The following is a 24,092-nucleotide window of genomic DNA, read 5'->3' as shown; positions in this document are numbered from 1 at the left end:
AGTTGAGTCTTCCTGGGGCACTGTCAAATGTTTTCTATCTCACCTACAACTGTTTGGTATTTTGGTGACTCGTTGTTTACCGAAGCCTAAGGACATAATAATAGATCACTTTTAATCCCAACTCGAGCTGGTGCACCGTGCACCCTTGGCCATGAAACACTGCCACCGCCTGTGTGATAATCATGCCTTGATTGATGAAAGCAGGATCCCACATGCCAATTCCTCAGATTGTCTTTATCGCTAGTAGTAAATCTAACAACGTTGTGGTTGGACAAGGTATAAAAAGTCACAGCAACGATTGATTTAACAGCAATGACATGACATGTTTTTGCCTTTATATTTTAATATCAGAATCATCAGGGATTCTTTACGGCTTACCTCAACTGTAATACTAACATTTGTCAAAGATAGAGCCCAATGTTGGCCAATGTAAATATATATTTAAATTAATCACTGCAGTCAAAAAGCAGAAATAATATGCCCAAAACAAGCATAAAAGACTAACAGAGTGCTAGTGTTTAACAGCAGATAAATGAATCTCCTTTTCATTAGGTCATTAAATGAATTAAATGAAGAGAAGAGAAGAAGGTCTTTATTGTGAACTCCTTGTGGAGCACTTCTCTGCGTGAAAAATAGAGAGTAAAGGCTGGAAGCGCAGATATTGGTTTATCTATAAAACACTGCAGTCATTCACACTCACACGAAAGAGAGAGAGAGAGAGAGAGAGAGGCCACCAGAGCCACAGACACTCAGCACTATTTCACCAAACCAATTATCCACAGAGCTATAGCTCAAAGTGATATAGTACATTTTAAAAAGAAATACACACACACACACAAGTATGCAAGCTTGCGCACGGTGCGTGCACACACACACACACACACGCACACACACACATCTGATTTGTTCATATACTTTGGGTCCAGTGGGTGGCTCTCAATCTGCTGACAGAGACACACAAACACCAATTTTACAGCCTTAAGACAACATCCTGTCCTCCTCGGAGCAAACAAAGTTGGAGCAAGGGGCAGAGGGGAAAGAGAAAATGGGAAGGTTGTCAGTGATGTGCCAGAGTTACTTTATGAGAGGTCAGGAGGCTAGACCAATCAGAATCTCAAAGCTCACCAGCCAATTGATGGTGGCATTATTTAAAATTGTAATTCTGCATGCAGGTGCACATATTCATTTAAACAAACCACCACACAAACTGCCAATCCGATGAATGTTTTGAGCTAAGTTTCGAGTTTGTTTTCTCTATTTTCTAGCCTCCCTTTGCTGTTTAGTTAGTGCAGCATGCAATGTCTTGGGGCAAGAGATGGACCTTGTCACTATTTTTCTACACTGCTTTCACATTGCTGCCCAGTCTTAATATATTGAACAATTGCTACAAAATGTTTAGACTGTAGAAATACACAATATGTCTTTGCACTATACATATTGTTTATTTCTACAGTTGTTTATGTGGAATTTGACAGAATACTGTCACCTCAAGGTCCATTGGGTTGCTGCTGTGTAGCTTTCAATGACATGATCTTCATCAGCAGATGGCACATAACTATCTATCTATCTATCTATCTATCTATCTATCTATCTATCTATCTATCTATCTATCTATCTATCTATCTATCACAGAGCGCAGTGGAGGAAGCCTAGTGACAAGTCCATAGCTATGTTACCCAGAGTGCTTTGGTGAATGGTCTCAATGTTTTATTGTTTTATTTCATGTGAATACTAGTTTACTAGAGGAGTAACTTAGTATTTGAAGTAATGCAGTAATGCAGGATATGCATTTAGTTTCCATGCTTATTGTGTTTCCACAACAACGTTAGTGAGTAAATCTACTGAAATGGCCACCACACCATAACAGAGGAGTGGGATGCGTCAGATGAGAAAGCAGAGGTTAAATCACGTATGTTATTGCTGTAAAAAAAAAACAGTGGGAATCAGTATATCTTTGCCAAGCGCAAACCAGTACTGAAGGTATCAATAAATTGTTGGGTGAGGGTCATTCCTTTTTTCCAAATTGTTTTTTAGAGTCATAGAAAAATTATTACTGGTGAAGGGAGGGTCAGGTCTATTTTGACTAAAGGTCCCAAAACTCCTCTGGTGGCCCCTGAAATAAATAACTAACAGTCCCTAAGTTTTATTTGAAAGACAATAAGAACAAAAGTTTAAAAAACAATGTTCAGAGAACAGCTGGATCCATCATAGAGGTCGATAGTAAGATTGAGAGTAATATTTTCTGCCGATTTAATTTTATTTCAGCTTCTATTTCTTCTCCAGCTTTTCTTCAAAAAACTTATTTTCTTCTTGTATCAAACAAATATCATTATAGCCTGTCAAAGTGTCAGCTTGTTATTGTATTGAAAGGACCTAGGATTAAGTGTCTCTCTATTATGGCGCTGTGACAAGATGTCAAGATATAAAAGCAGACTTCTGGGACTGATCAGGAAATTGACATAGCTGTCGGTTCAAATTGTTTGCTCAAGACCCAAAAACAGCAGAACAACATGGGCTGCTAATTTTGGTGTCAAATGTGATTGGTTCTTTTGTCAATAAGGAACCAGTTGTGCACTCTGACAAAGAGCCTGACTGACAAGTGAATGAAGAGAAGGAGGAGAGAAAGAGGGAAGGAGGTACAATTTGCTTAGGTGGAGTGGGCAACAGGAGTTTTATTCTATTGCTGTCTCAAAAAGGGACTGATGAATTATTTATTGGAGCATGAAGGTGTAAAAATGCTCTCATTACTAGATCCTTATTACATACACAAATACAGACAGACTCATACACACATAAAAGCTAACCCCTTTAACCGCCAAGGGAAGCCATTAAATATTGAATCAACGTAGAGCTGTGGTGGGACGAGGTCAAAGAATACATATCACACACACACACACACAAACAAACACACATACACGAGCACACACAGAGGTTACACACCAAGCACAGCATCATTGATTTTCAGTTTAGGACCGCAAGAATCAATCAGCACACATTTTACTATTCAGCAAACACTAATTTGAATGAAGTGACAGTAGATGAAAACAGTTTTTCAAAGTAAGATGAAAAAATCCAATTATAATAATAATAATAATCCAAAGAGACTCCTGTGACTAAATGGTTCTGCATTCAAACTTTGATTTAGTGACTCTTAAGAATTTACAAGTCATGGTTTTCATTTCAGTCAGCAATTAAGCAAATATTTTTTATCCTCCTGGCAGGCAAGGACACTACCTAACATACTTTGAGTGTTAAAGGCTTGATTCATGACCTCTGCATCATCAATGGTGTTAGCAAAAGTTACAATACAGGATTTCTATTCATCATGTTTATCTGGCTAACCTGAATCACCTCTTTTTGTCAGCCAACACACACATCTATGCATTGTCTGCTAGACCAACACACAGCAGCAGCACTGACTTGTGTCTGGGGATACCCACAACCACCAGCTGTGAAAGCTAAAGTAGTACTATCTGGAGATAAAATAAGTAGGGGAAAAACATAACAAAATCGTGAAGACAAATATTAAAGAGCCCCTATTATACTCATTTTCAGCGTCATATTTATACTCTTGGGTCTACTAGAATAGGTTTACATGCTTTGATGTTAGAAAAACTTATTAAGTCTCTCATACTGCCCATTGCTGCAGCTCCTCCACCTGAAACGCGATCTCTTGGCCCGCCTTTCTGAAAAGCCCACTCTGCTCTGATTGGTCAGCTGGCCCTACTCTGTTGTGATTTGTCAACTAAATTCAAATAAGCCACTGGGCGGTATGTGATTGCTCAGGCAGCACCTATGGGCAGGACACATGAAAAACTGGGCTAGCATTCTCAATTAATGACATCAGTAATTGAGTGAAATATGTTTTTTTGTACTTATACATCTAAATTTTAAATGCACAAAAAAAATACAACACATTAAAAGACGGGAACAATCCAAAAAAAGCATAATAGGGGCTCTTTAAATAATCATTTATATATTTACCTATAAAATACACCTTGAAAGGACACCTTTTTGGCATTCAGCTAAACAAAAATATTAGATGTTTCATAATGAATGCCCAGTAGGTAGTTGTGAATGTGTTAATGAATTTTCATGTTTGTGCAGAAACATGTCAAAGTACATTTATGGATATGCTTGAGCACATTTGCATGTGTGTGCACTTGCGGGGATGCTGATGCACCCCTGAGGTTTTTTCAAAGACATGTGATTCACAATGTTGTCTCCTCACCATGATGTTGTTGTGGGTGAAGCCCTTGCGGTAGCGGGCGGGTTTGAGGTGGGGGTACTCTTCAGTGCTGGTGACCTGGATGTTCCACACACGTCTCCAAGCCTTGTACAGCTGCAGGTGAACAGGGTAGACGCCTGAGTGGTGAGGGGCCACGGCGTAGCCCATGTCCACTGGGATGTTGTGCTCCTGGAGGTGGAGGACATACATATGCAGAGACAGACACGTATGTGAGGGTTATATAGATAAACAGAAGTTATAGCACATTTACAACTCTGACAAAGGACAGTGCGAGACATAAACACGTAGAGCCCAACAGCCTGACCTTGTAGAAGAAGCGCATGGTTTGTGTTGTGTTTGTTACGATGTTGGCCTTCGGGTGGGAAATGAAAAGGAAAAAAAAAGGTTGGTGTGAGTATGTGTATGTGTGGGAGTGTGAGGGTGGATGGTTGCTGGGTGCATCTCGCAGACTGATGGTGTTGTCCTTCACTCTGACACACACCTACACACACTGTCAAAGCTAAGCATCGGCGGTCAGGGGATGAGGGAGTGGAGTATGTATGTGTGTGTGTACAATAGAGGTGAGGGATCACACTTTATGATCACGTTCACCTTCAACAGCATGAACCAGCCCCCCCTCACTGTATTGTATGTGTGGCACGCCACTCCAGTATGGTCATACAAATCATCTCAACTCACGAAGCACACGTACTAACAAAGCACAGGAGAACAAGGAAGAGCAGGGCAACAAAAGTGCTCGACCTTGTGGACTTGAGATTAAACAGAAGACGTTTAAACAGGGCTCAGGTGTGCCCATCAAAATAAGTACATCGTTCCCCAACAGGGATATTACATTTTGTTTGTTTTGTTTTACTGTAGAAAATGAGTACATGATGGTACATTTTGTAAAAGCATTCTTATGGCTTATGCTGACAGAAGTACAGCTATTTTCCCAGCCCTGCCTCTTAAAAATATTTTCATATGCAAGTAATTTGCATTAGTAAAAATTTTCTGAAGGTAGTGTAATCCTACACAATTATGATATTGATCAACATAGCAAGGACATATTGTACACATCTGCAAAACATTCACTGTCAATATATTTAATGTGCTTTCCCTGCAATATTGGCTTGTGGAAAATAAAACCCATTTTAAACCTAACAACATGAATCACAGTTTACAGTGTCTACATCCTATGGCATAGGAATGTCACACTTCCCGGGCTGGGAAAAAAAACATTTCAAGTGGATGTAAACAAGGGAGAAATTATGTTTCCTGTTAAACATCTAGGGTATGTAACATTAAGTGTATTATTTGAGTTAAAACAGTTCCAGCGCTTTGACCTGCAAACATCCTGTCTGCAATCTGCTGTGGCAAAGAAATAACAATCACTAACGGTAACAGACGTCCTTGAAGAAAATGCAATCATGGGAAGCGAGTATGATTAAAAGGACACACAAGAAGAAGAAAGCAACAACAAAATAGACAGCTGCAAGAAATGTGTGTGCTTGCGTGCAAGCGTGCATGCATGTGTGTGTGTGTGTGTGCATCCATCTCACCAGAGCGAACTCCTTGTTGAGGACCATCTGCTCCAGCAGTGAGGACTCATTGTGGAAGAGGTGAGGCTGCATGTGGCTCCACATGTGGGGGAACCACCAGAACTCATCCACGTACTTCAATAGTAAATCGTCTCCCTCGTCCTCCTCCATCGTTCCTGCACACGCAAAAACACACACACACAAGGACAAAGAGGACAAGGAATAACATATAGAGCACATTAAAGAATTGCTGCTATATACACTTTCTCGCTGGTATAAGGTTAGCGTATCACCAAGCAACTGGGTTGTTTTAAGGTTGTGTTGCTAAATAAGGTGGCAGTCTGAAACCATGGTGATAGAAAGTCATGCCATAGTAATAATAGACGCTATGGTAATATGATTTATTCTGTATCCGATTTAAAAAATATATATATAATTATGTTCACTTTCACCTCTATTTTTTTTTCCAATTGCATCCTACGACTTTGTTCTCTCACTGCAGATTTAGACACTAACTAGAAAATCAATCAAATCTGACCTTGGAACCACAACAGAGCTTAGAATGCACAGCAGTATGTCACTACATCACAAGAGATAGTATGAGATAGAAAAGATGTTCTTTTTTAAATGATGAATGATAACTTAGCACTATACACACGACAAGCCATAGCAACCGCGTGAGATTACTCGGTCTGACCACCGGGCTGCATGCTCACCCATTCTTTCGTAAATTGTATTTGGTAGTTCATTTAGAGATTTATTTACTGTATCATAACTACTTACTGCTAGACAAATTGTGCTATTTAGACTTAAATGGAAAGCAATGAAGAGAACACACCTGTGTGGTAGAACTTCCCAGAGAAGCCCAGATTGAAGGTAAAGTTGGAGATCTGAGAACGCAGCTGTTTCTGAGAATCAAGGAGAGCCTGTAGATAGATAGATAGATAGATAGATAGATAGATAGATAGATAGATAAAAAGAACATTAGTGACATCACATTGAACCTCACCAGTGACAAACCGTGGTCCTGGACTGTGGGCCTTCAATAGAACTATTGGACCACACATGGCAAAAAACAAACAAAGCAATAACAATAATAGCCAGAACCCTATGTCACATTAAAGTTTAGTATATTTCTGGTTTTATAGTTTCTTTGCCCTAAATAGCTTCACAACAATTAAAATAGTTATATGTTCACAATACACAAAGGTTGTATTGGAAAACCAGAAACACAAAGCTGGTTATAGGTAAATAAATGACAAAAGTATCCATTTCTTACTGACTCACATGCCTGAACACTACAATGCAATACCTAACACTAACATTAAACGCGGCAGAGAATTAGGAGACAAAATTGAACAAAGCCAGGTCAACCTAAAATCAGAGTTACAGATCTATGGGGTCTACGGGGATGAGTTCCCTAATGAATATTCATGAGTCTTCCCCTACTACTTTGCAAAAAAAAAATAGGCTCATGGGCCGCTTCAACTAGGCGAAGTCTCTCCCCTTCCGGTGGACCGGCATAGGACCTTAATTCGGAAAAATTATGAATGGTAGTGAATGGGGAACGACAAATTATTTTTTTATCCCGTTTGAATTGAGCCATGAATTACACATTTGATGTTCGTCAGTTAAAAAAAAATTGTAAGTCAAGAAAGACTCAGTTTATTGTCAAACTGTGACTTCAAGGGCTCTGGGTCCAGATACTGAAGGACCTGCCTGGCCTGGGGGAGTCACTTCACCCAGATCCTAACATAAGAAAAATTGTGATTGGTCCATTTCCCCGACCATTATCGAACCAGTGTTTGCCAGAAATAAGTGAGTCCAGGTTAACAATAATCTAGACATTATTATTATTATTTCAGTGAATAAAAACAGAAAAATAGATACATAAAATACAGTGTACAATACTTATTTTAATATTTTTTCTTAGGCCTTCACTGAATACCTTGAAGGCCCAGAGGGTTTCCCTCTGAACCCCACACAGCCCATATATCAGTATATCAGTTCATCTATGCCCAGCCTGCACTTTCACAGATAAACACCCAGATCTATCCGATTCAGGTCTTATGTCTCTCTGTTGTATATTTAAGTAAACTGTAGTTCCTCAGAGAACTATCATCAGTGCTTATCCTGTGGCTTGACAATGGCAGACACCAACATGCTGTTACAGTGTGTTTCATTATTTTGTTCCAGTGGCCGTTCCTGTCCTTAACGTTACCTCAGTCTCTTACCTCTGCTTGTCATAGAGAAGAGGGAAACGTGATATTCTTTAAATATGGGAATAATGGCACACATTTTCTAACCGTCCCTCTTGGAATGCATTCATAGCGTTGCACTCGGTTGTATGCGTGAAAAGTGGTTTCAATCCTTGAATCAGTTTTTTTCTCCAGATATTTAATGACTTCATTAGTTTACTGGCCTTTAAACAAAGACTCTGTAATGAGTGTTAACTAAAGAGAGTTGCACACTAGCACATACAGTCACACACACCGACAGTAATGCGAGTTAATGAAGGTCAGTGCATTAGTAGCCTCTGGAGGGTGGACTAATAACCCCCACACACACTCCTCCCTTCTCATCATTCTCTCCATCCATCCTTAACACTACCAAGTGAAACCCATGCATCCCCTCCTCTCTTTCTCTCTCTCTCTCTCTCTCTCTCTCTTACTCCTCTGCTGCTTTTCTTTCTGATTCTCCCTCTATTCTTCCATCTTCCTGCTTCTGAGAACCTGCAGTTGCCTCTCTGCCCCCCTTCCCCATTTGTCCCACCCCCCTCTCTGAACCTCCATCTTTCCCTCGCTTGCTCCATGAAAATGTCACATTCTCAGGAGACGGGGCTGTTCTAATTTGAAAGGAAGGCTGAAGCAGCATGGTGGAAAGATTGCTCTCTCTCCCTTTCTATAACAGTCACCTCTTGCTATTTCTCTGGCACTCTCTCCCTGTCTTCTTGCTATCGTTGCACTTCCTGCCGTTTGCTCCCTTCCACAAATATTTTGTTAATTATGAAACTCTTATAATTCCCAGTATATTTCATTCTGCTGGGTCTTTCTGTTGGGCTACCCGCCACATCTCTCTTACCAATCTTTGTCGTGCTGCTTTTAATCGATCCCCAGGAACCCTGATTTACGAGACCTGAGCAGCTGATGTCAGAGCAAGGAATTGGTTCCAGGCAGTCTCTCTCTTTCTCTCTTTGTCTCTTTTCACCTTCTCTCATCGTGTGTGTGTGTGTGTGTGTGTGTGTGTCCCAAACTAACAAATATACAGACACATGCACACAGTGTCTTCATTAGCTCTAATCTAATGGTGTTGAAGATGGCTGCATGCTGACAGATGTGCACAGCTCTCTAATCTGATCCCCTGTCTCCTCTGTTATGACATCCTCTACATCTTACAAACACACACACACACACACACACACACACACACACACACACACACACACACACACACACACACACACACACCTATCGACACACAGGCAAACATGTGGATGCAAAGACATAAGAATTAAATTAAGTTTGTAGCTGAGTGCTTTGCATTGTAACTCAATATACACTCCCCAATGCACTTGGTCGAAATGCATTATTAACGTGTGTGTTGGTATCTGTGATTCGGCATAGGTGTGTGTCCAACTGTGCAGTATATTAGTTTAAACAGCTCATTTGTATTCTGCTACCTAACATCCATAGCAGAAAACAGAAGAGCCAAGCAAATGACCAGTTTTTGTGATGCACCAGTGAAACCCAGAGCCACAAATGACCCCAAAGGTGATTTTGCATGTTTTAACCCTTTTACTATTACAGTGAACATTTTGTCACCTTTAAAGCTCTCATTGCTGACAAATCCAGAACACCAAAAAGCAAACATTAAAAAGGAGTAATATGAACTTGGCCAATTCTTGCATTAAAGAAGTTGTTGTTTAGCAGCCAGCTCTCAATAATAATAATAATGTTCCTCTAGGTTTGGTGGTAACTAGTGACTTTATTTAACGTTAAATTATTTTATCTAGTTATTAAGTTTTTGTAAGTAACGTTCAACCTTAATCCATGGCTTCTTTATTATAATGTATCTTAACTTCTACAGGCCGTAGGCCGTAGTTCTACAGGCATTCTGTATTAACCACAACAGTGAATTTATGAGTACATTTTTCTTTTGTAAGTTTTGTGAATTATTGTTATACCTTAAGGGTTGAACAGAACTAGTTTTTACAATGTGTTATCAGACGACAGCCACATTCAAAGGCGGAGTGAAAAGCTGCTTGTCATAGAGAGGAGGGAAACGTGATATTCTTTAAATATGGGTGTATAATGGCACACATTTTCTAACCGTCCTTCTTGGAATGCATTCATAGCGTTGCACTCGGTTGTATGCATGAAAAGTGACAAAAATATTTTGTAAATAATGAAAAAAGAAAGCCAGAGAGGTGTTCAACTCCACACAGCTGGCCAGTCACTGCGTGAAGTGGGTGTGACTGTCGGATTGTTTGAAAGATGTCGGGGAAGGGGGGTTTCTAAGCTTTTCAGCCATCTGACAAGCACCTCTGTAGAAGTATACTGGCAGTTTAAGGGCCCTTGTGATTGGCATAGTAGCCTAACCTCCCTGCTTTTGCAACATTTTATTTTGGCGACTCAGTGTGTGTTTGTGTCCTATCCAGAGGTTTTATCCAGACAACATGCAATAAAATGAGCAATACTAATATATTCATAACACAACAACATCAGGATACCACAACCACAGCAATGATTTGTTGAGTGAACAAAAAACATTGTGCTGGGCAAATTGTGTCAGTTTACTGGTCTTAAACTAAATACAGTACCTGAGTGTTGTTCTCAGAAACCTTACTTTCAACAATAGAGAGCAATGGGAGAACTACTGTTGATCATCATTAGGAGGCAGAACTGTGGGTACAAACTATGCCCAGCAATAAAAAGGAGTGCACTTCTTGGACAGAAACATGCACACTGAGCTTATGACAAAACCTTATCTCGGGCTCTGAGGGACAGTGAAGTCCCCTCCTGCTGTTTTTCTGAGGGTAACGGCAGCAGATCCGTGAGAATGGAGGGCTTTGAGCAACATGGAGCCAATCTGTCCACTGGATACTGAGCTCAAAGCTGGAATGGGCCATAAGTGCTACTTTATAAGAAAGAAGGGGGATTTGGATTAGCAGGAGGTGGGACTATGTAGCGTGTGAGAGATCTCGACAATCCTAGTGATGAAGGTAAGCACACAAATGGATTAGCTGTTAGCGATGGCCCTCATGTATGTGCCCAATCCCATAGCTGCCTAACACTGCTAGTGTCAGAAGCAATGCCAGTTTGTTTGTATGTGAGAGCGACAGTGTGTGTGTGTGTGTGTGTGTGTGTGTGTGTGTGTGTGTGTGTGTGTGTGTGTGTTCTTGCATGTGTGTTTGGTAAGCAGTAGAAGAGGCGCCAGCTAGATGTTGGGGTTCAAACAGATGGGAGACAGGCATCTGGACAGCTGGCATTCACTGCCTTTCGCAAACACTTTACACCAACCACCTTCCCACCATATCCCCATTCTGTCATTCTTCCCTTTGCACTTGCCTTTGTTTCGTCTCTTTTATTTTCACAGCCTTAAGCCTGGCTGGGAGATCTGAAATAACAAAAGTAATTATAAAAGAACTTATTTGCAAGTGGGATTTTATGCGCAAACAGATTTGATGGTGTGTTGAGAGGAACAAGAAAATTGGACATATTTACGGGGTTTAATTATTTTGCAAAAGCAGGTCAAAGTTCTTGATTTATCTACATGAGTGCATGTGTTTGTGTTTAGGTGTGTGTATCTGTGCATGTCAAGTGAACACTAGACCAGCAAATTTAACTGGGTCAGGCATCTCTATTTGATGAGCAGGGAGTGCAGTTTACCAGTTAATGCCAGTCCTCCTTTTGCTTACCCTTCTCTGTCTCACTTCCAGTCTCTCTTGTCAGATTCTAGTCAATGTAGCTTTTTTATATTGATGCCTTTTAAAAATCATCTATTCACTTGCATTTACAGATCCAAGGTACTTATGATTGCTTTGGCACCGCTATACTTACACTAAATTCTACTTGGCAGCGCCTCAAGGATTTTGAGTTTCAGTGATTGCTGTGACTGCAAAATCTGCCTCATTTTGTGGAGAAAAATGCATGGCACACTGCCACAGTCTCAGAGTTAATTTGGAGTTAGGACAAGAGCACTGACAAAAAATGGAATTAAACAAAAAAAGTTATTAAGATAATTGTCTTGTTGATAGATGCTATTCATTACAGTGACACTGCCATGACTGTCTTTTTTGTACATTATGTTAAAAATGACTGCTGATACATAAACATGTAACAACCTGTTTTCTTTCTAATAGTGTAACTGTAAAACATCTCCTTCCCTACAGGGCTGACTGTGATCATCTCATATGTCCAGATCAGGGGGGCGAATGAGAGCAGATGTCAGGACGCATCATGCTGGAAGCAATATCCTGTTCCTTTCAGCCATCTTATGTGTAATCTCCTTTTTCTCCCTTTCCCACCTGCAACTTTGTCACTTCAAAACCCATTAAGATCACACCTGAGATTCATTAGCAAGGGTGCCAGCCTTTGCCACATATTAAATGAATGATGATGGTCGCCTCAAGAATTCCTAAAATTTTTTAATTTGTATCCCTCAGGTAACAAAAGAGATGTAATAGCAGTTTCCTTTTCTCCCATTTCCTTGTCTGCCTCCAGTAGTAATCTTTCTCCACTGTTTATGTATTTTATTCATTACTTATGTAATAGCGTTTGGCAAAGTAATAAAGGCATATGGAAAGAGCTCAGTTCCATTGACCTAAGTGGCATTGTATGCATCATACTTAATTAGTCTAAAGATTAACTCTAAGTAGGACTGCACAAGAATTAGGGACTGCTATGCCAAAAACCTTCATTGATGTCTGAATATTGCCATTTTGTGAAAATCCTTTTTGTTCAACTATAGCCAGATTGTACCGCCAGACCAAAGTGATAATGAGCACATGAAAAAAAATACTTTAGCCTGGACATGTATGTTCTTCATTTCAAACATCCCTACCCCATTGTCCGTTCTCCTCAGTCATTAGTGGAAGGCAGTAACATATAGAAAATTTTTATATATTATTTAATAAAATGTTAAAACAGATTTTCTATTCAGTCCTACAGGGAAAATGGCACTTTATGGCTCATTAGGCCACATGGAAGCAGTTATTTGACTTGTCAAATTAAACAAAGTAATGAAAGTGCAGCAACTGCCCCACTGTGTCTTTGGAAAAGCATGTTTTAATCTTATTGAGCCAATTATTCCTTTTCAGGAGTACAAGAGACTGACTGCAATCAAATGTGCAAAATGCGGGGGGATTTCCTCTGACATGATCACACTCCATCACTGGACAATCTAACTTGCACCCAAAAAAACATGAGGATAATTTGCATGCCACAAACCTACACAGAAATGTTCTGAGAATGACATAACTGGGCATATTACTAAGCCACCTTCCTTTAGATACAAAAAAATGCTAAATATTGAGTCATTTCAAGTAAATGCAGCCCAGGAGAGCGTTTGTCTTGGCTTCTGAGTTCATTTACAGTATGTCTGTTCACATGTTTGTGTGTCGCCTCAATGTATGACACCACTTCAGAAAGCACCTTGGGGGGGGAGAGTGGGAACAAGTTAAAAGAGAGGTTTAGGGAGAAATACAAATAGGTCACAGATAGTGATCAATGACTCAAGCGGGGAGGGGGTGAGGAAGAAGGTGAGTGGAAAAGGAGGAGGGGGAGAAAGGAGGAGGTGATGAAGAGGGATCTGAAGATGAGAATTGGACACCTCCCTAAAGACCACTCCGAGGGAGAGAAGAGGAGAATACCTACAGGCATGAATTAAAAAACACGCTGGCTCACGCAAATCATTGAGGGGAGTTTTTGACTGGCATCATCCCTCATTTTGAAAAATGTCATCCATGGGGTGCCTCTCTGTGAATCATTTTAATAGAGGAAATACAGCTGTGTGTGTGCAGACAGGAGGGGTGTAGGTATTGTTTGTCACCAGATGAACTCGTGGGGTGAGACTAATGAAGAGTGCAGAGAGAATGAGGGAGACATTTTAATTGGCCTTTCTCTCTCTCTGTCTCACTCCTTTCTCTTTTTCTCTCGGGGAGAACAGGAGATTCAATGTTGGCTTAGAGGTAAGAGGGGATTTCTAACATTGGCACTGCAAATGCCTTGTCCTACTAATTGGTCAATAACACATCATGTTACATAGACTTTGATGCAGTGTTAGACATAAGCTGTTTTTGAAGCACCAGGGATGAGAGAGGATTTACATTTTCACATAATTTGTGTGTCACTCATAATGATTCACTCATTTGTTTTCTGCTGTGGTGTCGCATAACTGACATTTGCTTTTTTTTTGCAGTGCTATAATATTTAGAATCAAATATCTTTAGATGTCTTGATAAAGTAAGGGCAAAATTACTGAAGACTTAACATGCTCAAATGTAGATTTGTTGGATCTGTTTTGACACTTTGCTAGAATGGAAAGACTTTCATTTTTTAAAGTTCGATACCGGTACCTATACCAATACCATGACTTTGATACAGGTTATTGAATGATACTTTTTTCTATACAAATTTTTTAAAATCCATTTTAACCAAAATAAATTACAACATTACACATTACGGCACAAATCTTTCTCAGCTCCTACTACAGTACGTGAGCCCTGTCTCTGTGCGTAATGTAGCGTTTTTCCTGCCGGCCTCCACAACGTGTAATGTTAGACAGCCAATCACCAGCATTATTAGATCTTAGTAGAAGCATGCTGCATGCTTATTGGCTCACTGACGCTGATGAGATTTACTCCTTAGGTATTGAAATTTGGTACTGAATGACTAGGCATTTTTCGCACTCGATACTAAGGATGCAATTCGGTCGGTGTCTAAAAAGTTTAGAATTCGGTACCTAGCCCTACGCACTTGTCACGTAAATTACACCTTGTTCAAACTCTACTCTGACAACTCTAACTGAGGCTCTCCATCTCTGAAGGGAGGGCTGCTACTAATCATCATATTCCTGCTCGCCTCCTCTGCTTCCCCATTTCCCTTTAGCATTTTGTTTCTCTGAAATTGTGAAGTTAGCTGCTAGCTCTTCCCCGTAGGCGACATACTCCGCCTCCCCCCTAGCGTCCTCCCTCCAACACCTTTCCCTCTTTTTCCCTCTAGTCTTCCTCTCTGTGATTGCCAACAATCCTGAAGGAGAGAGAAAAAGTGTGGAAGGAGTGAGTGTTTCAAATGACATCACTCTCTCTTTCTCTGCCCCTCTCTCTCTATTTCTCTCTCCCCCTCTTCCTCCATCCCCACCTCCCTGTCCTTCTGTTATGGCACTGGTTCATCCTCATGTATATTTATGCTACAAAGCTGAAGAGTCAGGCAGACTTAAAATGAATACTCCAACTAGAGAGCGCTTGTGTGCTCATTTTGTGAATGTGTATGTGCATGGGTATGTGTGCACTCTGTGTGTGTGTGTGTGTGTGTGTGTGTGTGTGTGTGTGTGTGTGTGTGTGTGTGTGAATATGCACTCTTTTATCCTTTTTGGATACAAGCATCTTTTTTATATTCAAGGGTGGAATTCCTCTCCACTTCACCACCCACTGCCCTCCAGTTTTCTCAGCCTCCCCATTCCTCTAATCTCCTCCAACTATAGACAGGTGGCTCCTTTTTTTTTGCGCCTGACGAGACATGTGTCAACCATTGACAGGATGTGACATTCTAATCTAAAGTTGTGATTCAGAAAACACCCACACACAAACACACAATCACACACATATATATATATATATATATATATATATATATATATATATATATATATATATATCTATATATATATATAGATGGATATATACACAAACGCACTTTCCTATCATGTATGTCCCGTGGCTGCAGTGAGACAGGCAGATGGGATTGGCTCATGCACATCAGCGCAGAGCAGCATAAATCTCACCTGTCTTAAAGTCCCACACATACACACACTCCCACACATGAAAACCTACCAAACACAATTTGTTTCTCTTGAATGGTCCTTGAGGACGCAGTGGGAGAATGTGACTACCGATTTCAAACAGAATTCCTTTTGCAGAAGCGTTTTATCCACACTCCAGCAAACCTGAGAAGGTTTTTCCCCCTCTTTTTAAAAATATTAAATTCCTACAGAAATTAGGGTTCATTTGCATGTGAGTGTCTGCTAATACATCTGTGGAGGTGCATGTCTAAGTATATGTCTATGTATGTATGTATGTATGTGTGTGTTTGTGTGTGTTTGCTCATGCAAGCGTGTGTGTTGAAACAATAGCTGTCTTGAGAGGCGGGCTGCATGGCTGACTCTTCTTTAGTTTCCCTAAGAGGAGGAACGTGGGAAAAGAGGAATAAGTGCCATTCATCTTTTCACTGGCTCATTCACTACCTCGCTTTCTCTCTTTCACTAAACGTCTTTGTTCCCTTAAATGGCCTCTTTACTTCTGGCTAAACCTCTAGTTGAGATAAATACCCTCTCGCTGTGCCCCAACACTATGCACTTAGGACACAACTCGCACAGACATTACACACACGCAAATGCATGAGCTTTCCCAAATACTCTCTTGGTGCACCCGTATCTGAGCTAAAATACCCCGAAATACACTCCAGGTAAAATCTTTTGCTGAGGTGTCTGCAGACGTACACAGCAATAAGTAAACATACCATATTATCACCACTGCACTGCCATCAATAAGTGTTTTAGAAGTTGATAGCAGAAAGAAAAATCGAATCAACATCACTGACCCGACAATAATTCCCCCCCTCTAATCCACTCTTTCTCACTCGCAGATTATCACACACACATCCCCCTCAATACCTTCACATCCTTGGCGTTCATGCGTGTCCCTTCCTTGCCCACAAAGATGTCGTCAATATCCACCAGTATGTGCCGGTCCAGACCCAAAGTAAGCTTCCTGTCTGTGAGGTAGGAGATGGCATCCACCAGGATGAGTCTATGGAGCCAGTAGCCAAGTCCCTGGCCAAATAGCACCCTCCTCACCCCATCATAGAGTCCCATGTCCTGCACCACAGTGGCTTGGAGGCCTAAACTAAAGCCAGGCCCTGGATTATCACCACTACCTGCCCCTGCTCCCTCCTTGGCCCGTGCATGCAGCACGGCCTGGTAGGAGGAGTGATTGGAGGAGAAGGAGGTCCAGTCCTCCCCAGGTAAAGCCCCTCGATCTGTACCGGGCTTGGTCAGGTGAAGGAGAGGTGAGCTAGACACCACACAGCAGTCCCAAAGTGCCTGGTTGGTCCTAAGCACCAGCGGGAGGCCTCGGAGTTTGAGGAGAGGTGGGGAGCTCTCAGTGGAGCGGTAGAAACCTATGATGCCCACTCTGTACTCAGTACAGTATTGATGCAACAGCTGTCTGTTCCATGTGTCAGCATGTGCATACTTTAATAGATTTTCATAAATGATGAGTGAATATCGGCCACGGCCTTTCTCTGTCAGCGGCGGAAGGTCGCCCTTCCCTGAGGCGATTTCCATGCGAAACTGAAAGTGTGCTGACTCCAATATAGCCACAATGTCCTGACCCAGCTGGGAGTACTGGGACTCCACCAGCACCAGCACAACCTGGTCAGTGTGGACAAGTGTGTGAGGGGGGTTAGGGGGGTACGGGTATGGAAGTTGATGGTATGGGGAGAGTGGCTGGGAGCAGGCGGGTTCGGGGGATTGTCCAAGTTGCATGGAAGGGGAGGAGTTTGTAAACAGAAAGTAGGCAGAGAGGAGGAGGGAGAGGAGACAGCAGGAGGCCAGCAGGAGCAGGAGCCTACGTAAGTGGCGACGGAATCGCACAGCCACCGTCATCGCGAACAGGGAGGTGTTGTGTGTCCAAGGAGATGTCTTTTTTAGTTTGCTGGAGGCTAAAGACTGTCTGCACAAGTTTAGGGGTTTCAGAAGCCCAAGAGAGTGTCTATCCGTGCAAGAAAGGAGCAAAGCCACTCAGGGGTGTGTCATGTCACCATGGCAGGTGGAGAAGGGAGCTGTGCCGGATGTTGGGGAAGAAAGGTCTTCATTGAGGAAATGCAGTCGAGGTACTCTCCTTCCAGTCCTCACAGAGGAATCACATGCAGAGACAGAGGGAGTGATGATTAATGCCTGCAGAAAAAGGGGACAAGGAGAAAAGAAGAAAGAGTGAATTTGTTGGGCAAGGTTGAATAGTATGCATTAGTTCTCTGCGAACGTGCTTGCGGGTGTGCACGTACCTAGGTTGTGCCACCCTGGGGAATGTGAGGGCACAGCTGGTAACTACAGAGCTGATTGAAAACAACTCGCATCCTTAGGGTTTATCCGACCTCTGGCACAAACACACACACACACACACACACACACACAAAGAGACATCACAGTTAAAAGCACAAACACAACACAAAAGTCAATCCTTGCAAATAAACAACAGCTGGTTGTGTGTTAATGTGGCAGTGTGGGGAGGTGGATGGGAGCTCAACTAATCAGTCCCATAAAGCTCTACAGAGAATTCCTCTAATTGCGCGAAACTCTGTGCACTTCTGTCCTATTTCTGAACCTAATCATCTGAAATACCACAAAATTAGAGTTGGGATCCTTTTGCCAGGAGCACTAATCTGGGGGGAGCCTGTGACAGTACAGAGGAAATGGAGAAGAAGAGAAAAGTGCAAGAATAAGAGAGACAGAGCCGAGAGAGGAACAAAATGCAATGAATTATAGAAAGAGACAAAAAAGACCAGGATTAGCATCTTAATGTATGTGCCGGGAGCCAGGGAGAAGAAAAGATCCCACAGCATCTCTTTCTCTATCTTTTCTCTCGATGCCTCACTCCTGCCCTCTCTCTATCTTTCTACACCCCCTCTTTTTTTTTTTCCTTCTGTCTGCTTGAATATCAATAGTCTTCCCTCACGTTCCCCACCCTTCTCTCCTTGTTCCTTGCCTTTAGAGAACACACGCAAAGAGAAGGTCATAGAGGAGGGAGATATTCCTTAAATATGATACCAGAAAATGAAAAAAGAAGGAAAATAACTCATAGCTGTTTCTTTATAGCCAGAAGAAAGTAGTATTTTTTGTTGAATAAAATGTGTGTCATCTTCAATGGTACTTGAATTACTACTGTACACTAATTCTCTTAAACAGCTTATGGTGTTAAGAGTTGTATTACACGCCAAACATGTAGAGGAAATCGTCTTTGTACCAAGTAAAGGAGGGTGCTCTTATTCAGTCTTAGAGGAGGTTAATTCAAACTGGAGTTTTGAAATTACAAATGAGGAAAGACATCAATTCTGACACACAGCTGAGTTTCTAAACTATAGGTGAGTGATGGTTTAACCTGTTACTGCAGGTATGCATGTTTCACTATTAAAGCCACTAGATGGCGCTGGAATTGGATTACCACAAGAGACCTCACATGGAAGTTTTCCTCTTGTCATTTTAATAACTAAGACTCCCAATGGTATGCTAAATCATGCAATACCAAAAAGAAAGCTAAAAATACACGGCCTAAGAGTCGTTTTTCATGCATTTTATTTTATCAAATGCTAGGTAAAAAAAAAAAAGTGTTTGACCATTTTTTTATTCTATATCAAATTGCAAACCAAAGATGTACTTAACTTCAAAATCAATAGTGTGTTTTTTGTGTGGTTTGAGTGGTCATAGCCTACTAATAATTGCTATTTAGCCTATAACTGCAATCATTTCTGAATCATCCAACGTTAATTAAATTAGATTAACAGTGAAGAAAGTGCCGTGGTGTTAAGTAGGATAAACACAAAACAACTGGAGGAAAAAATAAAAATGGTAATTAATCTAGCCTATTCTGTTTGAGCAGTAAATCTCTAATGAAAAAAGAAAGGACCCCGCGGCATAAACATCCCTGGCTATTAACAGACTGAAATATTAACTCAAACTAACAGATAATTCCAGAGTTTTCCATCCCGCTCTCTGCCGCTGAAGTTTATGTTAAGAACGAGCACCAGCTCGCCAATTTACCTCTTACCGAGGCTGAGGCGTTGCCGTGCGGGGAAGAGGCGTGATGGGAGAGCGGTGTGGGATGCTGCTTCGGGTGGGTCCGGGGCTCCGGTCTCGGTGGCGCACCACTCCCGTTGGTTTTGGATGCTGAAGCGTTGTGCCATCTCCTCTTTCTCTACCCTCCGCTAGAACAGCAGATGCGGGCAGCCGGAATGATCGGCTCTCCTCCCCCCTTTCATCATTCTTCTCTTTCGTCTCCCCCGCGGTCTTCTCCTCTCTCCCGCTCTGCTCACTTCTACCTTATCTCCGCTCTTTAAGGAGGAGATTAGCCAGCTAGTATAGACGGAGGAGCACCGATATCAGGCTGCCCGTTAACGACTGAGTGCCGTGCGTAAATGCTATGGTTTAAGAGCGCCTACACAAGTAGAGGCGATCGAGGGAGAGAGAGCGCAAGCGGGGAAGAATGAGGGAGAGAGAGAGAGGTAGCCTAGAAAGGAAAGAAGGGGAGGGGGCTCGGTTTGATTGACACAAACAGCATTTTTCTCGGGCATCAGCGATCACGGGCCCCGGTAAAAGCTCACGGCCCGTTAGTTGGTTATTCGGATGAAGGATGTCATGCACGGATACGCACCGGTGCAAGTTAATGGTGCGCCTTGCTCCTTGCACAAGATGTAGAACTCACGGATAAAAAGAATGAGAAGGAAGAGGAACTCTTAGACTATAGATGGTGTAAAAATGCATTTCACATAATCAAGACTGGTATCAATCATGGGAATGAATAGGCTTCGAGACATTTCTGATATTCACTATTCAAAAAACACTCATTCATGTTCCCCCACATGTGAATCAGCCCCATTAGGCCTACTTCTGTAGAATGTCAATCAACCAGGCATAGCATGTCAATCACACAGTGTTGTTTAACTTGATTAGGTGTTTCCTTCTCCCTTCCTACTAGTTCATCAATCTCTCTAACCTATTTGCATTGACACACACTCACTCACACACATCTCAATGGAACTTCTGGGCCCCTCATTCACATTAGAATTGACTTACAATAGAGCTTATTTTGTGTGTGTGTGTGTGTGTGTGGGGGGGGGGGGGTGATGTTGGAGCTGATTGTGGGCTACATACATACATACATATGCACACCCAGCCAGTGTACATAAAGAACACATAGCGTTGAGAAAGAAACCATTTGCATACTAGTATCATGTTAGTTTTACTTTACTTAGCTTGAAAAATTTAGTCTCACTGGAAGCCCTAGTTGCGGCTTTCAGTTAGTGTAATGACTAAGCAGTGGTTCCGAGAAACAGAGCTTGAATGAAATATAACAGCCAGAATATCATGCCCTACAGAATAGAATCCAGAGATAATGAAGGTATGGATTGGAGTGCGATTGTGTTTGTATGTAAATTAGTGTCAGTGAGTGAAGTGTAATTTGAGAGGCTATTCACCCATTTCCTCCACATTGCGAGAACCACTTCTGTGATGGTGCTAGTTGGAGACAACAAGCCATAAATGAAAACTAGTCAGCTACACATAGACTGGCTACAATGTGCATGTGTTTCCACGCATGTTTGGGTTAACCCTAAAGATAATTATGGAGACGTTCACTGCTGCAAACAAAAGAAGTAGAGAATGAGAATCCACACATACATGTAAGCATATGGTCATCTTATTACACAAACTCATGTAATGACACATAGGCCAGGGTGCAAGTATACAAAGCACAAACACCGGCAAGCAAGTGCAGAGACACAAGCAAGCCTGTGCTTTATACAACAATGTGCTCAAGGATGCAGCCACTCTCTCTCTCTCTCTCTCTCTCTCTCACACACACACACACACACACACACACACACACACACACACACACACACACACACACACACACACACACACACACACAAACACACACACACACACACACACACACACACACACACACACACACACAAAGGACTAGAGATGTGAAAAGTGTCTGAGCTGCCATGTTCAACTAGCACTCTGACAGTTAAACAGAGGAGAGCAAGAGAGAGACAGAGAGCGGGAGAATGCTTGTTGTCTTCATCAGAGGCTTTTGTTAAGTGAGAGATAAGAGAGGAGGAGCGACTGATTCCCCCTCTTCTCTCTCCCTGCTGAGAGCTAAATGGTGGCCCTGTTAGTAGTCCTGTTTGAGGCCTGAAGAGAGCAAATGGAGCTCGAGTGTAAAAACAGGGAAAGACATTATCATCACGATGCATCACATTATCCCTGGAGTCAGGGCAGGAGGCATACAGACAATGCAATGTTCACGCTTTACCCCCCTAATTAAAAACAAAACAAAACATTGGGCAGATTGTTGTACGCTCACACTAAACACTAACTAGACCCTGAGCCCTGGCACTAATAACGATACCATTCTCTCCTGGCTGTTTCCACAAAGAGCAGGATCTATTGCTCAAACTAGCAGCTCCCCGAGATGCATCAGCTCTTTGCCTCCCACAGTGTAAACAACAACAAGCTCGAGCTTTGCTTAGGTGTGTTGGCTGCTTGATGCTGTTGCTATTTTAATGATTTCTGCTTCTTCTTGTGTGTGTGTGTGTGTGTGTGTGTGTGTGTGTGTGTGTGTGTGTGTGTGTGTGTGTGTGTGGGATCGAACCACCTACCTGCTACTGACCCCTCCACATGCCTGGAAACGTTGATAGATAGAGATTCTCTTAAGAGCTTGGAGGCTAAGTGAAAGCTGTGTCCCGTCACCCCCCCCCAATTCCTGATCCCCAAGCACATTAGAGGGAATATCTTTTGGCCAATCAATACAGCGCTTACAGATTGATAAGGCAAAGATGTACGACAGCACACATGTACACACGCACACACATCCACACAGAATAGTCTATGTATAGAATAACCAGACCAAATCAATCTATTACTGGAATTCTGCCAAATGCAGGATTACCATAGCAACATACAGCAGCAAACTATACTCTGCTATGAATAATCAAATCAATTATTTATTTAGCAGTCACAGATAAACTCCTAATTTTAATCTAATGCATTCTTCAGTATAACATGATACTCCTATCAGGCCTATATGCATTGCTTTGATACAAATACGAAGCATGTACAGTACTGTACAGTGAAAGTAGGGCCTGGTTTAATTTTTAAGTTAAAGGAACTATATGTAACTTTTAAATGTTTCTGAAACTGTGTGATTTTTCATCTGATGGTCATAAATGACCTGTAACAGCAAACCAGACTAAGAAAGCCATTTTTATATAGTTTTTATTAATGCCTTTGCCCGTGTTCGATATTTCCCGCAAAGTCACAAAATGATTTCAGCAGGTAGACCGGCTCTACAGTCACACATTCTGATGGGTCACAGATTTCGGCGTAACACCGGTTAGTGAGTATCCAGCCAGTGTTAGTGAGTATCCAGCCAGGTAAAGGATAGCAGGAGATATCTTTATATAGGTCTAATTGTATTTTCATTTTATTTAAGAAGTTATCTGTTGTAGTTATGGCTGATACTGGGGCAGGGCCATCACAGAATAAGGAAATTAAACGAAGAACAACTAAAAACTAAAGAGGAAAGGGACAGACGACAGGCGAAAACCTGAGTCAATCTCAGTTGGGCTTTTATCAGATGGAGACAATTATGGGATTGCAAATAATTCAAATCCCACCCCGAATTGGCCCTCAGGTATGTAATATGTCTTTTTCATTCATAAAATAACTTTTCAATGTGCCTACATCAGTAGCAGACATTAAATCACGTCCCCCTTCCATTTAGCACCCGGTTTTTACTTCTTTTCAGTCCGTGTTTGTGTTGGCCTTGTATTTTCTTTTCCCCTGTCCCCCTGTTCTTGTGGAAAGCGCCCTTGGGTTTCATGAAATGCGCTATATGAATCTAAGTTATTATTACGTTGGTTGCTACAACAATCTCTTAATGCTTTGGCTCGTGACACAGTGACAGTGATACCAGGTTTAACTCATGATAAATCTAAAAGTATTGATACATTAAAACAGCTCAACAGTAAGAATAATCACAATATGAGTAAAATTATTATAAGAATGAACAAAACTATAAAAAAAACAATTAATTTTGCATTATGGTTACACATTTTTTTATTTATTTTATTTAACCTTTATTTAACCAGGAAATAATCCCATTGAGATTCAGAATATCTTTTACAAGGGAGTCCTGGCCAAGGCAGCAGCATCAAAGTTTCAACATACAGTAACAAACAGCAAACAACAGACTTAATACAAAACAGAAAAATTACATTAAACACTAAGAAAATGAAAATTCTGTAACAGGACATGTGCATTCA

The 24,092-nt window shown here is 41.5% G+C and overlaps 1 protein-coding gene across 5 annotated transcripts in view; it reads right to left on the bottom strand.

Moving 5' to 3' along the window:
• Positions 1–20,221, bottom strand: part of ndst3 (N-deacetylase/N-sulfotransferase (heparan glucosaminyl) 3) — a 42,591-nt gene extending 22,370 nt beyond the window's left edge. For 3 of the 5 annotated variants that reach the window (XM_028596925.1, XM_028596907.1, XM_028596936.1), the window contains exons 1-6: positions 19,808–20,221; positions 18,048–18,139; positions 16,657–17,940; positions 6,605–6,692; positions 5,788–5,942; positions 4,232–4,417 (exon numbers count right to left, since the gene is read on the bottom strand). In XM_028596925.1, coding sequence (XP_028452726.1) covers positions 4,232–4,417; positions 5,788–5,942; positions 6,605–6,692; positions 16,657–17,649 — 1,422 coding nt within the window. In that variant the 5' untranslated portion in view covers positions 17,650–17,940; positions 18,048–18,139; positions 19,808–20,221. Of the gene's footprint in view, positions 1–4,231; positions 4,418–5,787; positions 5,943–6,604; positions 6,693–16,656; positions 17,941–18,047; positions 18,140–19,800 lie in introns of all 5 variants that reach the window. The other 2 variants (XM_028596911.1, XM_028596916.1) reach the window with 2 other exon arrangements.
• Between the last annotated feature and the right edge of the window lie 3,871 nt (positions 20,222–24,092).

This window comes from Perca flavescens, chromosome 2 (assembly GCF_004354835.1).
Source record: "Perca flavescens isolate YP-PL-M2 chromosome 2, PFLA_1.0, whole genome shotgun sequence".
NCBI classification, from domain to species: Eukaryota; Metazoa; Chordata; class Actinopteri; order Perciformes; family Percidae; genus Perca; species Perca flavescens.
The sequence above is the reverse complement of the archived record's forward strand: the minus strand, read 5'-3'. Positions and strand labels throughout refer to the sequence as shown.